Source organism: Muntiacus reevesi, chromosome 1, assembly GCF_963930625.1.
Source record: "Muntiacus reevesi chromosome 1, mMunRee1.1, whole genome shotgun sequence".
NCBI lineage: Eukaryota > Metazoa > Chordata > Mammalia > Artiodactyla > Cervidae > Muntiacus > Muntiacus reevesi.
In genome coordinates, this window is record NC_089249.1 from 142809273 (window position 1) to 142829079 (window position 19807).

Here is a 19807-nt window from a genome sequence, read left to right on the forward strand (position 1 = left end):
CTTTTAAAGTCATTCCAGCTCTAAAACTTTAGACCTTGATGAACCCAGGAAAGCAGAGAAAGCCTTTGTTTTACACAGATGCTTAGGCTTTGCCTAGGAATAAGAACTCCTTCTAAATGATAGACCAGAAGAATCCCAAATCTTATAGGCTAAGAGAGATCAGAAAGATGGGAGCTGGATCACAGTGTATTAGTTATCTATTGCTGCAAAACATAGTGGCTTAAAATGAAAGCTAACCATTTGTTTGTTCATAATTCTGTAGGGTGAAACTTAGGGCTGCGCTCAGCTGGACAGTTCTGCTCTATACTGTGTTAGTTGGGCTCTCCTGTGAGTTTGCAGTTAGGTTGGCTGGGGCTTCAGCTGGGATGGCTGGGTCACTCTTCCTCCAAGTGCTGGCTCCATATGGTATGTCTTCCTCCTGGGAGCCAGTCTAGGCTTGTTCTCAAGGTGGCAGTATTTCAAGAGGACAAGAGCTAAGCAGTAAATCCTCTCAAAATCACCTGGAAGCCACAGAATGCCACTTTCATTACTACTGGCCAAAGCAAGTCAACGAGTCAGTTCAAATTCAATCTGTAAAGAGTTGCACAAAATTTCTGGTCAATTTTATCTACTATAGACTTAATCAAGTTGACCAGAGGACTCTTCCAGCCTGTAAACAATGGAAGAGAAGTTACTTAGGCGTGTGTGACTCTTTGTGATCCTATGGACTGTAGCCTACTGGGCTCTTCTGTCCATGGAATTTTCCAGGCAAGAGTACTAGAGTGGGTTGCCATTTCCTTCTCCAGGGGATCTTCCCAACCCGGGGATCAAACCCAGGTCTTCCGCACTGCAGACAGACAGATGCTTTACCCTCTGAGCCACCAGGCAGCAACATATATGGTGGAGTGGTTCTGGCTATGGCCATAAAAACCTGTGTTCAGATTTTAGCTCTGCCACTTATCATAACTTTGTGGTATTTCTATTAAGTTAGTTAACCTTTCTGGACCAGTGTTTTTATCTCTGTAAAAGAGAACTCAAATCCTACCTGCTAGAGTTTGAGGATGAAATAAGATTATATATGTACCTGAGCTAACAAAGTGTTGAACACAACTTAGTGACTTGAAAAATAATGTCAAACAAAGTGTCAGCCAAATTTAGATGTTAAATAACTGCTAATGAGGGCTCCCAGTGCATAGAGGCACGTCTGGTATATGAAGGACAAAATACATATATGTCAGAGTGGTCAAAATTCATGACTCTAAGGATGAATGACACCAGTCTTGGCTCATTTTTTTAACTTCTAATTTTTCTGTTATATTGGTGATCCTAGAAGATAACTGATTGCTTCTTCTCCAAGAAAGATTATGCAACAAGGATAGTTCAGGTTAATTTTTTCTCAAGTCATGGACTGCTCAGGGCTAAGTTCGATGGACCATCCAAACGCCAATAAGATATAAACCAGATTACAAGAGTCCTGTTCCCAAATATCTTTATTTTTCTATTTCACTCAAGTTGAAACATATTTTGTGTGGATTCCACATTTGCAAATTCCCCTACTTCCCCAAATAAATACTCTCGGTGCACTCATGGTAATCTGTGGACATAAGCAGAGTGGTAAAAAATTTTAGTTGCTAGATTCACTTGTTCACAGCTGAGGTATAACAAGGCGACATTATGCTTTCTTGTTTCAGATCTCAGACCGGAAACAAGCTTCCTTTAAATAGTCTTTTTTAGTGCCATGTGTTTTGCATTTTGTGCTGTTATGGCCTGACCAAGAAAATACATGTGTTAGACAATGTTCGTTCAATTATGAGTTATAGAGCTGTTTGCCATTCAATGTTAATGAATCAACAATATGTAGTGAATAAAGTATCTTTAATCAGAAACACACATAAAACAAAGTTATATATTTCTCATCTGTTAAAAATGTTGTGACCAGAGGTTGGAGGAGGAATCTAACCCTGTCTTTCCTCTAGAAGTAATGGCTTAGTATTCATTAATTCAGCGTTTGCTGCGTCTTTATACACCATAATTACCATGAATAACAAGAATTGACTGTACTTCCTCCTTTTCCCTGGTGATACTTCATTACATCAAAACTGAGAAGCCTAATGTGAAACCTGGTAAAAGTGGAAAGGCAGACAAATGCTATCTATAATAGAGATGGCAGGACTCACGTGGACAAAGGCAGTCCTCTGCTGTTCTTGCTACACTGAGGCAGTGGGTTGTAATCCGAGGCTGGAAGAATTCATGCACTTTTCTTATGCTGTGGCATGTATTATCATGCTTCTGTTCAGTGTGTTTTGTGGGTCTATATTTCTTGAACCCATTACAAAGGTAAAATGCAAAGATGATTCAAGACAAGTTGAAAAGTAACTAATCTTCCCCACTTTCAACAGACCAAGAATTTTTCCCCTTCTTTGATGCAAAAAGTATTTGACATGCCCTCATTGATTCATAAGAAGCAAAAAGTTAGGAGGTTACTTTCAATATCTCATAAGGCCATGTAGGACCCAAGGCAGAATATGGTCAATAATTTTCATAGTTCTTTAAGACAATTTTTTTTCATTTTACTTAACAATTTTATAATTTGGCATACATTTAATATACTGCTTTCCCACCATATATACAATAAGATTATTATTTATGAAGAAGTATAGTGTTTGTCAAATTGATACAGCTTTGCTTGCCAACTTCAAAGAGTGAATATATAACTGTTTCTGTTCAGAGAACCTGAGAGGGTTATAGTTTTACAGGGGAAGCCAGCAAGAGTCAAAGGAACTTTTCTACTATTCTTGGAATCACGGTTTTTAAAATCTGGATTCTCTATTCTGCTCACTTTTAAACAGAATTCACTACACAGGTTTTCCAAGAGAACAGTCTCCATAAAACTGCTACAAAAGGAATGAAGAGTCTATTTACATCCTAATCTCAATTTATTCATCTATTCTAAAACACTTGGGTAGGACACGAAGATTTGTACCTATCAAATCTTTCCTTCAAAGTGAAGGAAAATGGATCACAGTGTTCAGTACCTGTTGTTTTGGAACATGGATATATTCTCAGGTAATAAACTATAGACAACAAAAATAATCATTAAATCAGCAATAGAGAGAAAGGTTCTTTTGACATAAAAAGCAAGAGTAAGGATTAAATGATCGGTTATCAGCAAGCAATAACACCGGTCTGTATGTGTGTGTGTGTGTGTGTGTGTGTTAAAGCAATGGACTAGGTAAGCTATCCTAAGCTTTTGACATAAAAAGCAAGAGTAAGGATTAAATGATTGGTTACACAGCAAGCAATAACACCAGTCTGTATGTATGTATTTGTGTGTGCGTGTGTGTGTGTTAATGCAATGAACTAGGTAAGCTATCCTAAGGCTCAAACTCAAGAATTGCAAATTCTTGCACACTATTTACAGATAACTAAAATGTGGAATGAAAATCACAGCAATAAAATAGCTAACAGAAGAATTTCTCTGAATATATAAAAATGTTTCACATTTTAAGACTTTGAAACGCTTTCTCTTCAAGCTCAGAAAAGAAACTGCTTTATATTTACTTAAAATGGAGTTCCTTTGCCAAGTCTGATTTAACAAAAAGTTGATACTCATCAATATGAATATAATTTTTCATACTGAAATATAGGCTTAAGGAAATGGGATAATATTTGCATTAAAGTTTATAAGTCCCTATAGTTCCATCTGGTACTTATTTATCTAAATTTTAACTCAGCTTGCATAATATTTTTGCTTATGGTCGTATTCTTTAAGATCAGAAATGCCCAAATCTGGAAATTCGGAGGCCCTATTCGTTAACATTCTTTCAGTGTGATTCATAGACATTTTGCAAACTTTGCTTTGATATAAAATAAAACTAAGGTAATAAGATGTTTTGTATAAAAATATATGACTTAAGCAATAACAATAAAAGGAACTTGGCTTTAGGGGATTATACGCCAAAGCAAACCACACTCCTCATGAAATAGACTATGCAAAGTTCATTTGAAGGGGAATAGCAAAATAAAACACTTAATCAAATATAAAATAGCTTTTTACTCTGCTTACTTTAAAAAATATCTAGTGCTTTAAGTTGCCACAGTCCTACAGTTAAACAGTCAGAAGCTGTAACAGCTAAACAATGGCAAGTGACATGCTGAAGTCTTAAACCAGGTCACTTCAGAACCTGACACATGGTTACAGCTAAAGGACAGATATTCTTCACTTCAGTTTCTAGATGGAAGAACTTTACCACATAATATCCAAATGGAAGAGTTCTTCTACCATGATGCTTCTTGCTAATGTATTTCTGCCCTAGAGAACTTATGTTCAATAAGAATGAATTAAATTGGTGCTAAATCAGAAAGTGAAAAAAAAAATACAGGTGTAGGAGAGAAATTACAAGATTCTGAATATGACATTCCCAGTCCTTTTTGTCATTGTTTGGTTGCTCAGTTGTTCGACTCCTTTGTCACTGCATGGGCTGTAGCCCACCAGGCTCCTCTGTCCATGGGATTTTCTAGGCAAGAACACTGGAGTGGGTTACCATGCCCTCCTCCAGGGGTCTTCCTGACCCAGGGATCAGACCCGCATCTCCTGCATTGGCAGGCAGATTCTTTACTACTGAACCACCTGGGAGGTCCAAGAAAGATTGTTGTTGTTTAAGAATACCTAAATTTTACAATCTATCCCGGGAATCCCCTGACCTCATTTACAACAGGATGATACCAAGACTATAAAGATAAAACAACTGCTCTAGTCTGTTCGTATTCCTTTTGCAAAGAGATAAGCTACCTTCAGACCCAGAGGAATACCAGGATAGCAACTAGGACTTATATTTATGAACTTTCCTTTGCAAAAGTGATAACAATGACCAGTTTCCCTAAAGCAAAACAACAGCACAATAATTATAGAACCTTATTCTCTAGTTTAAAAAACTTAAGACTCCAAAGTTCTAAGAAATTTGTGAGATAGGAATGCAAAGGGTGGGAGGAAAATGCATTTTCTTATATTGTCATCATTTTGAAAAAGAGAGTTAAAATGGTAAATGTTCCACCCTGATTAAAAACCAAAGCCTGGAACTTCCCTGGTGGTCCAGTGGCTAACACTCTGCATTCCCAATGCAAGGGGCCAAGGTTTGATCCATGGTCAGGGAACTAGATCCCACATGCCACAACTAAGACCTGGCACAGCCAAATAAATACATCTTAAAAAGCAAAAAAACAAACAAAAAAGCCTAATACTACTAATATTCTTGCAGAGTGGCTGCCTGTGCTTGTCAAAATATTCCCTGAGATGGGGCATTCACTATTCCCAGGAAGTTCATTCCATCTTTGATCAACTGATGCTTAGAAAGTTCTTCCTTAAAATAATGTGAAGCCTGTTTTTCACTGAGTCCCTTGGGAGCATCTGAATTGTTCTCATCCTTCATTTACAAGAAGATAACCTTCTTTGTTTGCAGAAAGTCATCATTATCCTTTCTGGTCTTCCCTTTTGCAGTCTGTTCAATTATTCCTGAGAAAATGTGGTTTCAACAATATTCTTGTCAACCACGTAACTATGCCCCCAAATGAACAGAATACTCTAGCTTATAGTTAAAACTGGTCAGAGAAGCACTCCAGACAGATGTAACAGTATGTGCAAATGCTTTGCATCAAGAGGGAACAAGACTCATTAAAGGAACTAAATGAGGCTGACATGGCTGGAATTCACAGTGAGCGTGATGAGGCCAGATGGAGTCATCTTTTTCAGTGCACAAGGCAATATATGGTGGAACTAAAGATACAAAATAAAATAAAGCAGGCCTGTTCTCAAGGAGCTCAGAGTCTGGTGGGTGAGATGGATAACTCCCTTTCTGAGGTGGAGGTTGATGACACAGAGTGGTAGATCTGGGAAGGGCCCAAATACTGTGGCTTTGGAGTCAGATCATCTGGTTAAACTCCAACTGGACCAATCGCTAGAATTATATCCTTGGAGAAGTTACCTAACTTATCTGTATCTTGGCTTCCTCACCTATAAAATGGAGATAATGCTACTACTTCTCCTATAGGGTTGTTATGAAGAGTAAATGAGATGATATTAATTATATATTAAGAACAGTGCTGGAATCATTTTTTAAAAACTTGATGCTGAAAAACAAATAAGTACTTAACTGGAAAGAGTCATGCTTCTCAGTGTTCACGTAACATACTAAAGACACACAGATGAAGGGAGCAAAGGATCTACTTGAAGATAATATGTTTAATAATAATAATGGCTGAACTCAATGTAGACGGGCACTGGGAAATTTTCTTTATATTTTTTATGTTAATTAATCCCCATACCAGCCTTAAGAGGTAGATTTGGTCATCACCATTATTTTACAAAGGAAGAAGCAGATTTAACTTAGGAAGTTTCTCTTGTCCAAGGCCCACAGTTAAAGATCTGGGATTCTGATACTGTAGAATTAGCATCATTACCCTGCTCTGCTTCCTGTTAGGCTTAAATGAAACATTGTCTATAGTCTGGGACCTTTAACAATGGTAATCAGAGAAAGAAAAATATAGAGTGAGGTTCCTGGAGAAACTTACCTTCATTTCACTTCACTTGCTCCATCCCAAACACATAGTTCAAGTCTGCCAACACCCTTTTTTTTTATCCCCGCTCTGGCTGTGCTATGTGGCATGCAGGTTCTTAGCTCCCTGATCAAGGATCGAACCCATATGCCCTGCAGTGGAAGTGTGGCTTAACCACTGGACCGCCAGGGAAGTCCCAATAGCTAAGGAAGGGGAAGGACTTTCTTTCTTTTTTTGCCAATATTCTAAAATATTTTTCTTTTTCTTCTCTAGAATTCCCAAGGCTTATAATAAAATAACCCCAATTAATGACACCGGAGAGCTATATTTTGGTTTTTATAGGACACTGCAAATAAAACTTCTGATTAGTAAGCAAACATTTCTGATGCCCAAGAGATTCAGGGATAGGTGTTAGCAAGTATACGAGGCAAGTATCGTAAGAGTCTCTGGTCTTTCATTTGGAAGAATATGCCAAGCCTCTGAGCCACAAGATTTCATGCAAATTTGCTACTCCAAGACCAAAAAGGGGGTGTGAGAGAGACAGGATGAAAGGATGGCTAGATAAGATGGATGGAGGTAAATTTTAAAAATAGGAATTAATCTACTGTCTCTTTTATGTAATAGGCCTTCTCTGGCTTCCTGGTTGCATGTCTCCCTCAAATTCTTATGTTGAAATCTTAATGCCCCTCCTCGAAGGAGGCAGGGCCTTTGAGAAGTGATAAATAAGGTCATGAGGGCAAAGCCCTCGAGGATGAGTGCCCTAATAAAAGAGGCCCCACAGAACTCACTTGTTCCTTTCTCCATGGAAAGATGAGAAACCTGCAGCCCCGAAGAGGGCCCTCATCCTACTGTGCTTGCACCCAGACTTCCAGCCTCCAGAACTGTAAGAAATAAATTTCTGCTGTTTTTAAACCACCCAGTCTGTGATGTTTTGTGACAGCAGCCTGAACAGACTAACGGCACCTGCTTATGAGAAACAAAAAAAAACTAGCCTATATTGATTAAATCTAGAAAGTTCATGCAACAGTTTTGCTTTCTTCTACTTTGCAGAGAAATTCCCTGTTTTAAAAGTCCCTATTAGGGTTTTTCATTAAAAACATTAAAGGCAGTAGAATCAGCTTGAACAAGTGTGTGAGCTCTTGAAGGGCAGGGTTGCTTCACTCAGCTTTGCATCCTCAGCAGTAAGCAAAGGCTAGCCTCTGAGCACACACGTGCTTCCTATCACGAACAAGAGCCAGACTCCCCAAAAGCAGACCTGGGAGCACATCATATGGTTCAAGCAGCAGAGACAAAGGTTGTCAAGGAGGATTGGGTCCAGGTGTGCTCATAAACCTTCCCAAAGGGGTCACCTTCAGCGTTACCTTGGTATTTTAAGAGGTCTATCTAGATGGCTGGCTGCAAATACAATGGGATGCTAAGTGAGCTTTCTCTCTGTGATCTCAGAAACCATTCGTCTTGGCTCCAGATAAACTATTTATAGCAGATGGAACTGATGTGGTGTCAAGACCAAGTCCCAGAGGCTTAATACCTCTAAAAATGGCAAAAAATATCTGTTGGATACACAATAAAGAGGGCATACAAACCCTAATTGGGAGGGCTGGGGCAAAGCCTTAAGAAAGTTCACCAGCCCTTAGAATATGCTAGCACCAGAGCTGAAATAAGAAGTGTCACATAATCAAAAGTCCAAAGGCAAGAACTTCTGTCAGCAGATCTCAACATTGTCCTTGATTCCTTTTATGCAGTCTCCTCTTTGTTTGCTGACTGCCTGCTGGCCGGATGCACTTCTAGGACCTGATTGGATAAAGTGACCTGCAGTGTCAATTAACTGGTATATCCCATGTGACCTATGTCAAAATTTGGAGGTGGGGAAAGGAAAAAAGACACTTGTTGTGGTAAACACTGGGTTCTTTGTTAAAGCACCTTCCACTCCCCCTGCTGTTCAGCCTCACCAGAATAACATGCCTATATATTACTTGTGAGTCAAACTTACAGCTTTTGATGAGGTACCTGAGGTTAGGAAATAAAAACTGTGTCTCATTTCTCATTTTTAAGTGGTGCTTATCCTTCCAAGGACAATGGGATTTACAGTCTCAGAAGGCAGAACCATATATTATGAACCTCAAGATACTCTTAAAGACTTTTTTTTTTGGCTGCCTCATGGTGGCAAGAAAGCAGAGAATAGTATTTCTCAAACAGCCTCCCAAACAGGATGCAGGAGGTGCTGTCAAGCCGTGGAAGCCCTCAAGCTAGTGACCAGCAGCACAAACATACACAGAATTTAAGATCCAAGAGCAGACAGGCATATCTAACCAATCCTCACAAAGCAAAAAATCAAATTGATAACAACAAAAGAGGAAGGAAAATAAAAACAAATTATCCAATAAGCTCATTCAGTTAGGTCAGATATGCTGATGAAAGTCTTCTAACTTCCTCTGGGAAATCTAGTTTCTGTCTTATTTTAAGCAGTTATTAAGAGATTCATATTTACAAAAAATAAATCAGAGGGCTAATTTTTCTTTATGAAAGAATTCACTGAAGAATTTCCTTAATATGCAATTTCTCTGGTTCATTTCAAATATAACTTTTTACCAATTTCAATTTATTTCCTATTCAAGAACATCTGTTTGGAAAAATGAGGCAATAAACTATGAGAAGCAGACATCCCTAATGTTCACGGTCAACCAGCACTTTCTGAAAACCACCCCAATAATCTTAGTATATAATATATATGTGGGTGGTCGACTATCAGCTCCAAGATCAGCTCAGAAGAGATGGAAGTTGGAGAGGCCAGGGAAGCCTCGCATTGGGGACGGGAGGAGGTATGGACTCTTAGGAAAAAGCGGGAAGGTGTAGAAAGAGAGCAGGTTGAGGGGAGGTGAGCAGAGGCTGAGAGGTTGGAATGCACATGTGGGTCTGGGTAACTGTTCCGGTCCTTTGTCGGTGGTGTGTTACCTCCTGGGCACAGCAGAAGCTCACTGGTGGTTGGAGGGATGGCCAAAGTGTGTCTGCGGACTATTCAAAGGCCAGGTCACATGTGACTAGAAGGCATTATTAAAAACACAATTTGAAAATGTAACCTAGACCAAAATATGTAAAGTGAAGCTTCTAAGGAAGAGTTCACGTCTTTCCTCAATGACTAATGCTGCACAGGGAGCGTTCTGAGCCAGACCACAAAAAGTAGAAAAGTTCTGGGACCTTAAAGGGCCCAAGACCCATGAAAGAGCTGGGAGCTAAAACTGGCTGCTGAGCTGGCTGACGCCAAGTGTTTCCAAATCTACCCAGGCTGATGAAAACATCACTGTGGACATGGGAAGCCACACACAGCGGTTCCTGCCAGCACAGGCCAAGCGAGAGTAATGCAGGAAATAATTAGCTGGGACCCTGGAGAAAAGTTTTAACAATATTTTAATCAAGCTGAAGGAAATAAAGTCCTTTAATAAATAAACACCAGCCTCTGTGCACAGAGGTTCAGGTGGCTCACTAGTGGGGTCAAATGAACGACTAGGGCTCTCTAGATGAGGCCTGATGGCAGGAGAGAGAAGGAACATGACCAGGAACACGTAGAAGGCAGTAAGACCCTGGTTTCTGCAACATATGTTGTTCCTGAGTTGCCTAGTGCCTTAGGGAACTGATATTCATTACAGGAAAACAGGGCAGGATCTCTCCTCACCCCCCCCCCAACAGTACTAAACACAGAAATATTACATTCCTGTCAAAATGGAAAGAATAATTTTATTGATATTATACTTGTTCTATCTGTAAATCTGGCATATACAATTTGCGGTGTGTATGCTCGGTTGTGTCCGACTCTGCAATGCCATGGACTGCAGCCCACCAGGCTCCTCTGTCCATCGGATTCTCCAGGTAAGAATACTGGTGTGGGTTGCCATTTCCTCCTCCAGGAGATCTTCCTGACCCAGGGATCGAACCTGGGTCTCCTGTGACTCCTGCACAGGCAGGTGGACTCTTTACCACTGAGTCACCTGGGAAACCCATATACAACTTACTTCTTGCCAAATAAAATGGACAAAAGAAATACCAAAATGTTCATTTAAAAGCATGTTCATTAATAAGAGTGATTTTCTCTAGGGAGAGGCCCTGGCTGGGGTTGGGGTTGAAGGCGAGGCTAGGGAACAAGGGTAGGAGAAAGATTTATCTTTCAGTTTATATCCTTTTGTGTCAATATAATTTTGTATAATGTGCATGTATTACTTATTCAAATAATATGCACTGATTAATCACATTTTTATAAATCAAATCCCAAGGAGTTTTACATTTCAATGACTCTATTGATTAATGACAATCAAATGTACTGAATAACAAAAGATCCATCAAGTAAGTAAAAACTGACATTCGAGGCCAATTTTTAAAAAAATTATGAGTAGATATGAACATGGTCAAAATAAAGCCAAGCCTAAATTTTGGGATTGGAATAACTGATGTACACTTGTATGTATCAGTTTGCTAAATAGTAATGATTATAATGATCATAATAGCAGTAGTTCATATATTTACATGCCAAGAAAAAGCCAAGTCTTTCATAGAAGTGACACAAGGCCATAGTAAGGCTCAGTATCTAACTCTGTGCCAGTGGGTATATTGTTCTTTTCTAGAAACTTACCAAGGGTGTGTCTTTTCCTCCCACAATGCTGAGACCAAGCCCCGAACGCCCTTTGGATATTTCTATTATCATTTCCTGGCCAGGAATGATGGGACATGTGGCGGGGTCCACTGACAGAGGAGCCTGGAAACCACCTGGAGAAGAATTGAACACAGAATGACTGGCAAGCAGGAGATGCATCTCAGCTTGTACACTCCACTGCTCGGGGAATGCCGGGTTTGTACGTGTTTATCATTTCACTCTTTTTCTGCCAAGTACCATGAAGGGAAACACTGGGTCACCACTCCCCACTCAGCCATGGATGAAACATGACATTCCTATGACACTTTTGAGATGAAGACAACAGCTACCACCAACCCAAACCATCAACCACTTTAGTTACACAGTACTTGAAAGTTTTTAAATCTCAAAATATACCATGAAAACTGGGATGGAAAAATTTAAGTTGATTAAATAATTAAGTACATGTAGGTACATGCCATAATTATATATATTAATAATGATATATATGATATACATTTTGAGCTATAGTTATAAAATACTAGAAATAGTGCTTAAATATTTTCAGTTAGAGCATATCATATGAATTAAGATGTATAAAGGATCCAATCAATAAAGTATGACAAATGAAAATAATCCCCAAATAGAAATGTAGTAAAAAAAAATTGTGTTATAAACTGTAGAATTAATTGCTGGGTCCATAAATGAAAAGCTTGTTAAAAGAGTTATTGCTGTTTTACTTTTAAAATCCATTGTTTTAGGCCAGTTTTTCTAAAAACTGGGAGAAAAAATATTTATACATGTCCATTTTCAGTCAAAAGTCACTCAAACATTTTTGAAATGTTTGAAAAATCCAAGCATTCAAAATGACAGTTTCAAGAGAATCTTATAATAGTTTCTAGAGAACTTCATATTTTTTGATAACTAATTTTGATCATTGTGAACACTGATTCTTGTTGCTGTTTAGTCACTAAGTTGTGTCTGACTCTCCTGCAACCCCATGGGCTGTAGCCAGCCAGGCTCCTCTGTCCATGGGATTTCCCAGGAAAGAATATTGGAGTGGGTTGCCATTTCCTTCTCCAGGGCATTTTCCCAACCCAGGGTTTGAACCCATGTCTCCTGAATTGGCTGGTGGATTCTTTACCACTGAGCCACAAGGATCCTTACCTCGTGACAGAATTTGCTAAAGGACAGATAATAAGGGGCCCCATCTGCTGGTCAGCTGCAGCTAATGCACAGTGGCCAAGCTGACATCCACAAGCCTCTGTACAAGCGAGGGCCAGTAGACTATGGACCCAGCACCAAGAATGGCTTCTACTTCAAAAGGTTAAAAAAAAAAGTCAAAAGAAAAATAACATTTCAACACATGTGAAAAGTATAGAAATTTAAATTTTAATATCTGTAAATGAAGTTTTATTGGAATACAGCTCTACTAATTCATTTATATCCAGTCTATAGCTGCTAATGGCAGAGTTCAGTAGCTGTAAGAGAGACCACATGGCCCGCAAGCCTCATGTTTACTGCCTGACTCCTTACAGAATGTTTGCCAATCCTTCCTAGAAAACAAGCTCAGGTAAGCCTGTAGGGGTTCTGCTCTTACCCAGCAAAAATCATTGTCTTTGGGACAAAAGGACACAGGTTTCCAGATGTTGCAGAAATGGATTTGAGTTTCCAAGGAAATTAAGGAAATGAACAGTGGATGAAATTGAGGCTCATTGGTCATCAGAAGATGTATGTAATTGCTATCTAAGAGGGTGTTTAAGGGATCCAATAAATAATGTGCTGGCCCAGCCCAGGGTCGGGCATAGTGTAGCATTCACATAGATGCCATTCCTGACCACATGGAATTTATAGATCTAAGGGCCTCTTGTTTAACAGTGAGAAATTTAGTGACATAGTCTTAGTAACAATTTTAAAATGCCATATTAAATGAATATTAAATTGTAAACCTAATTTGACTCTAGATATTTTTACAACATATGTATTTCATGCTACATTTTTCACTAATTTACAATAAAAACAATGTACCATGGCAGTAGAGTTTCACAAATGCTTTAAAAAGTTTATGCTCCTTACATAAATCACTAGCTTAGTCTCCTGACTGAGGGAAAACACAGTCAGAGACACGGGAGGTGGCATTTCTTTCCCTCTTCTGCTTCTGCCTCACCCTAGCCCAGTCGTAAGTCAGTCGCGGTGTTTATTTCTCTCAAAGAATCCAGCCCAAGGCCTGACTCCTACAAGTCCCCAGTCAATGTTTGGTAAGTCGATGGCTGAATGAATATAATTTCCACAGGTTAAACTGTGGGATGATTAACTTCTGTTAACGAGGTAAAAAAATATGGGATATGTATTATCAAGATTCCATTGGTCTACGTAGGGATCATCAAACATCTTTGGTAAAAGGCCAGGTGGTAAATATCTGAGGCTTTATATGCCGTACCAGCTCTGGTGCAGCTACTCAAGTCTCTCCTTATAGTGTGAAAGCAGCCATAGACAATATGTAATCAAACCAGTATTCCCATATAATGTTATTTATGGACACTGAGATCTGAATTTCATACAATTTTCATGAAACAGTCTTTTGACTTTTTTCTAACCTTTTAAAAATGTGAAAACCATTATTAGCTTCTAGACCATATAAAAACAGATGGTGGGCCAACTGTGACCTAGGGGTCAGAGTTTGCTGACCACATTCATCAAGTATTTTAGTAAAAATCTAGTGCTTTAGAATAATACCTGCCTCGTAAAATTTTTAAGAGTTAATATTCATGAAAAAAAATACGTAAAAGGCAAATACCATAAAGGTGTCAGGTCTCCTAAATTCATGCAGGGTCATGCTCACCACTGGTGAGCAAGGTGTTTTAAATAGTCCCTCTTTTAAAAATGATTTATATTGCATAAAAGCAGATGGAAATATTCATTATTCATTTTGAAGTTCTATTGTCAACCATTAGTCAGCATAATCCAATCCAGCAATTCAGAGATAAAGTAAATACTTATTTCTTTAAGCACTGAAAAGTAACAGTCTATAAATAGCTCATATCAACATATGCAAGTCTATAATTTGCTTCAATGTGATTTTTAAGATACACTACTTGTGAACTATACACACTCCTTTGGTGTGATTAGATAATAATCCATAAGTCTCAGATTCAAGTAGAATATATTGAGGGCCTTTTTTATTCTAGTGCTTTTATATTCAATAAGCAATCCCACTGGTAGAGATGAGGAAAAAGATGTTGGAAATCAATGAACCAATCCAAGTCCCAAAGCTCAGGAAGTAGAGCAAGGATGCCAGTCAGGCTTCCTGACTCCTGATCCAGTGCTCTCTTCAGGACAACACAGTCCTTTCCTTTTCTAAGGTTTGATTAATCAATTCAAGTCTGCTCAGAGAACGACTCATACCATAGCCTGTGAAGTCTGCATCTGTTGAATGATATGAAGTTGGTGCTAAAGGTATCTCTTGTGAACTGAAGGAGATTTTCGTTGAGTATTTTTGCTGTTTCATCTGGCTGCCGGCCTACAAAAGGAAGGAAAGTTAGATGAATGTCAGAGAAGAGGAAGGTAACAAAAGGAGAAGACTTTGAAACTGGTGTATTGTCACCAAAACACTCCAAAAATGCCTCTTGAAAACTCAAGTTGGAAAGGTGGCAAGGGGAAGTTAGGATGATCTTTGTCTCATTCCCATGCTTCCTTAATTAACTTTAAAGTGCTTTGGTGAAGGATGGATCAAAGAAGGGAAGAAGGACAGAAACCATCATTGTGGTTTATGTATGAAGCCAGAGCTGGGAAGCATTTTTACATGATGAAATCAATGTCAAGTTTATAGATTTGTGCTGAGCCTAGTGAAAAACAATCTATGCTGTGAATGTTCTGAGTACAGGACACTGCCCATCTCTTCGGGACACATTCACATGGTCAAAGATGCATGAGGTAGGTTAGTTGACGGGAGGGGCAGGAAGGGATAACAAGCATCTACTGAAAGCCTACTAAGTGCCAGGTACATCACTGCACTTCATTCACCTTAAAAAAAAAAGCTTATTCACCTTCGATTCCCAGTGCCTGGGACATAGTAGGGCCTGGATAAATGCTGAATGAATGAATGAATGCAGAGAGCATAATTGAAGACATGGAAACTCAGTGTGAAATAAATCTGTAACTCGATGAAAGTACAGAGACCTTTGCTGTGTGAGCTTTGGAAAATGAACTTGTAACTCTAAATTTTTGTTGCTAATACCTCTAATGAATATTAGTATTAGACACCAAAAGGACTCCATGCTTGCTTAACAGACAGTTAAGAAACATACAGAGTAACCTGACCTGCCTTCTGGATCTGTAGTTAGCCAGGGAACCCATCCCCAGCTGGAAGATTCTGGTGGAGGCAGTGAAGCACCAGCCTGTCCCTGGAGTCTAGAAATAGGATCATGGTAACTGCTCCAGAACAACAACACCCCAAGATTCCATCAGTGGAAGACTATGCTTCAATACAAGGCATTGTGCAGTATGCAAAAAGAAAAGCAATACCATTCATTGTATATCTGTATTGTGCTCACCAGTTTTCAAAAACACTTTCATATCCATGAATTCATTTAATCATGACAATAACCTGGAGAATTAGACAATATTACTCTCTTTTATAGATGATGAAACCAAGACACAAATGTCAAGTGACATCTGAAATCACACAGTTAATTAAAGGAAGGAGTAGGACTAAAAGTTGATATTTGAAGAATGCTACAAGTTTAAAGTGTTAATCAAACAGCTGCTAGGCAATGATTCTACTGATATTCATTTTTTTTTCCTTTGCAGTTTTTCTATTAATATCATTTAACAATGATTGTACACTTATTTAAAAAGACTTTCTTGAATATATATTTTCGGTGATTTTAAAAAGAGGAAAGTAGACAAATGATAAACCAGGAGTTACTACGAGAAAACTGAACAGTGGACCCACCAATCCAATTATTCTAAGGACCATACTCCCCAACCTCCTTGAGGTCAGACATAACCACAGACTAGTCTGTGTTATGGTATGGCACGTAAACAAACATGAATGTACAATTTTCAGGTCACTTTCTTAAGAACAATCCTGCCTTCCCCTGCCTTAGATGAAATTCAGATATAGTGTTAACAACTGGAGCAGCAATCTTAGATTAAAAAAAAAAATAGATGCTAAATTTTGAAGATGGAAGAGTAATCAAATAATGATGCAGTAATCAGATAAGAGGTGCTTGGGTCCATGACACCGTGGAGACACTGTCATCCTCAAACTGATCACAGCCACCCTGTTATGTAAAAGAGAAACTTCTTGCAGCAATTGAAAGTAACCTTAATACACACAGAACTTATGTCGCCTCTCCTTTGTATCATCTCAAAAAAGAAAATTGATAACAAAGCTATGCGCAGGCTACAGAGCTCTTTTATGAAAAGCTGTGAATTTTAAAACAGGAAAGCACGAGAGACAGGCATCACTACCTTATGACTTTTATAACAACAGGGAATGCTTGTTGCTCATCTTTATTTCCCAGTTCATGTAGCATCCCATTTCACTGTGCATACTAGGAAAGTTTCCAATCAATATGGGTTGGAAAAATGAGGAAATAGTTCATAGAAATCAAGTGAAACAAACACATATATTGAGAGGCTTGCTGTTGGTAGGTGTGGTGATGAATAAAGGTAGCTCCCATGATTCATCCATTGACATAAAACCAAACTACTAAGTATTGAAAGATAAATATTGGATTTGTAGACTGTAAAATTTGAGTATTTTAAAATTACATAAAAATATTTTAAAAGATGAAAGATAGCATTTGCTGTTGAGTGTTAACTATATTCTAACATCAGAGTTTGAATGGATTTTACAAGTCATCCAACCTAACTAAACCAGGGGTTCTCAACCCTGTCTTTATAACAGAAACTGTTAGGGAGTTTAACATTTATGAATGCTAGAAGTTCTATTCTAGACTAAAGAAATTGGCACTAGGGATGTGGAGCTCAGACAAATGTTTTCAGAGGTAGGGGAGGGGATGCTTGTCTTTTTAAGTTGAGATTTATTTTTTAAAGGTAAATCATGGATTCTTAACCCAGGATAAATGAGCTTCTAAATGATTTTCAGAGGGAATTCTGGGAGCTACATAACCTCTGTGTTTGTAGCAAAGTTATACTTACCAGTGCTTTTCTTGGGAAAAGGGTCTATACTTCATCAGATATTCACGATAGGGGAAAAAAAAAAATCACTACTCAAAAGATGATACAAATTGCTGAGTTTTCTATCACTAATTAGCTGCGTGACCCCTGACAAGCCACTCAACCTCCTACATGTCCTCATCTTTAAATCGGTGGTGATAATTTTATACCTTGCAAGGTTGTTGTGAAGATTGAAAAGTATATAAATAAACCTATCACTATTTCCAGAACAACTTAGGAGTTCAGTTAATAAAAGCTATTACTGTTTTTATGTCCTTTGAAAACATATTAATAAATGATCAGCAAGTTTCTGATTGAAAACCTTCAGGGATAAAAAATTTCATTTCTACAAGGACTTTCATTCCATCGTGGAGCAGCTCACATGGTGGGAAAGTTCTTTATGATGAGCTGACACAGCTTCACTGAAGATGCTGCCCACTGACCTCTGAGCCATTTCTCTTCTGCAGCCACAGAAAAGGGTTATCATCACTTTCCCAAAGGAGAATGTTTTAGATATTTAAGTGCTCATTTTTCAACAGGGAAAAGAAAGGTCAGAGGATGTATAGGATTCACCCGAGTTCTAAAATTCTATGGGTTATAATTTTTTTTGGGGGGGAGAGGATTTTTTTTAAATTTTTATCTTAAAGACTCCTACAAATGTCAAAAGAACCCACAGAAAATTAGAAAATTTCATCCTAATCACTGCCTTTCTCTTTTTCTAAGACACTATGTAACTGTCAGATACTCTTAAAATTGAAAGATGTATATTTTATTATCACAGTGTTCTTACAATGCTCCAGGATTTTTAAAAAATATTATTAAGTTTATGATTAATTTTATTTCTATTGATGATTGACATGTGTCTTGAGGCAGGTGGCAGTGTAGAAAGTACTATCACAATAATTGTATTTGCAAATACATTATCTAAGTTAAAAAAATCTGGTTCTAATTTTTTTTAAATTCCTTACAGTTTTCAGTTGAACTAAATTTTTTTTCAGTTGAACCTTTTTTTTAAGATTCTTTCTACACCTATTTGTTTTTATTTAGGTTTTTAGCATACAATTTTGGATACTTTACAAAGGCATCTTCTTTGGTAATGCTTGAAATATTATGTATTTCCTGTAAACTCTAGTAATCTATAGTTCCTTAAACATAAAACTAGTTAATATAGTAATAATATAAGTTTTTTTTTTTAATAATGTAAGTTTTAGCAACACAAAAAAGTTCTACAGTGACAAAAGTACAAATGTTTGACAGAAATTTATATTTTTTAAGAAGAAAAGCTATAAATACAAGAAACATTTGTTATTACATTTCTATTTCTACAAAACTAAAAATTCTTCTTAAAATTTTTATTCATGACATTATGTAGGACATCACGAGGCCCTCAGAATTTAGGTGTAAGTGTGTTTTCAGAGATGTCTCACTTTCAAACACTTCCTTAGGGTGTTGGTACAGGGACACAACAGAGGATATTTCCCTAAATATCCTCTACGCACACCCTGCATAGAACAGGTGATATAGCTGTGGGTTGTCATCAGGTTGGAAGACACATCATAGCTTCCTGCCAAGTAATAAAGGATTAGATTTCATTATAACCATCTCCTTTTCTTCTGGAACCCATCATTATAATTCATACCATCCCAGTAGAGCAACCTACAGGGTCAGTTACGTACATTGTCAGCTGGACATTCCAGTGCCTTTTGCTGACCTGCCACCACACCTTGACCAACCACCTGGGAGATGTCTTCCTGAAACATAAAAGATAAGACCAGCTATCAGCATTACAGGGGTCAGCTGCCTTCTCCAACTTCAGCAGTCAGGCACCATTTAATGGGGCTTCAAGCTACTACCAAAAATGACACACCAGGCTGAAAAGTTTTATTCAACCACCTGTAATAACTCTCAGAAATGAATGCAGCTTGTCATTTCCGGATGCTTTTCTTGGTTCTTTCAGATCTGTCAGCCTTTAAGCCTATCAGATATCTTCTTACGGTCACTTCAGCCAGAGGTTTTTCTTCTGCTGTCATGCCGGTAATCCCCATATCTATATTTATACTGAGTGTTAAATCCTTTCAAGTTTCCAGTCCTGATATTAGAATTTCTTTTCCCTTAAGATATCCGATTGAAGGCAAAAAAGCTCACTCATTAAAGACACTGGGAGATAAAAGATATGTTAGTCAGAGCTCCATGGAGAAACATGGACTTCAGACCTGAGAGAGATGCAAAGTATCAAAACATATGTGGAAGTGATGCGTAAAGTACAGCTAATTGAAATAAATGATAATAGTGATAAACTAAGAAGAATGTTTATCTCTGCTCCCACCATACTTCATCCTTTTTTTTTACAGGCAATTCACAGAGGAAATTATTATATGGTGGTTTACTCAAAGGCATGGACTCATGCATTTTGTTTGGTCAAGCAGGGAACATGGAGCGAGACTGGTCTGGATGGGAGAAAGGATGGGT

The 19807-nt window shown here is 38.1% G+C and overlaps 1 protein-coding gene across 6 annotated transcripts in view; it reads right to left on the reverse strand.

The window, feature by feature from the left end:
* Window positions 1–19807, reverse strand: part of PATJ (PATJ crumbs cell polarity complex component) — a 358862-nt gene that overhangs the window by 66708 nt on the left and 272347 nt on the right. For 3 of the 6 annotated variants that reach the window (XM_065911863.1, XM_065911858.1, XM_065911865.1), the window contains 3 exons: window positions 19015–19089; window positions 14558–14672; window positions 11153–11286 (listed from right to left, as the gene is read on the reverse strand). In XM_065911863.1, the coding sequence (XP_065767935.1) occupies window positions 11153–11286; window positions 14558–14672; window positions 19015–19089 (324 nt within the window). The remainder of the gene's footprint in view (window positions 1–11152; window positions 11287–14557; window positions 14673–19014; window positions 19090–19807) is intronic. The other 3 variants (XM_065911864.1, XM_065911866.1, XM_065911861.1) reach the window with 1 other exon arrangement.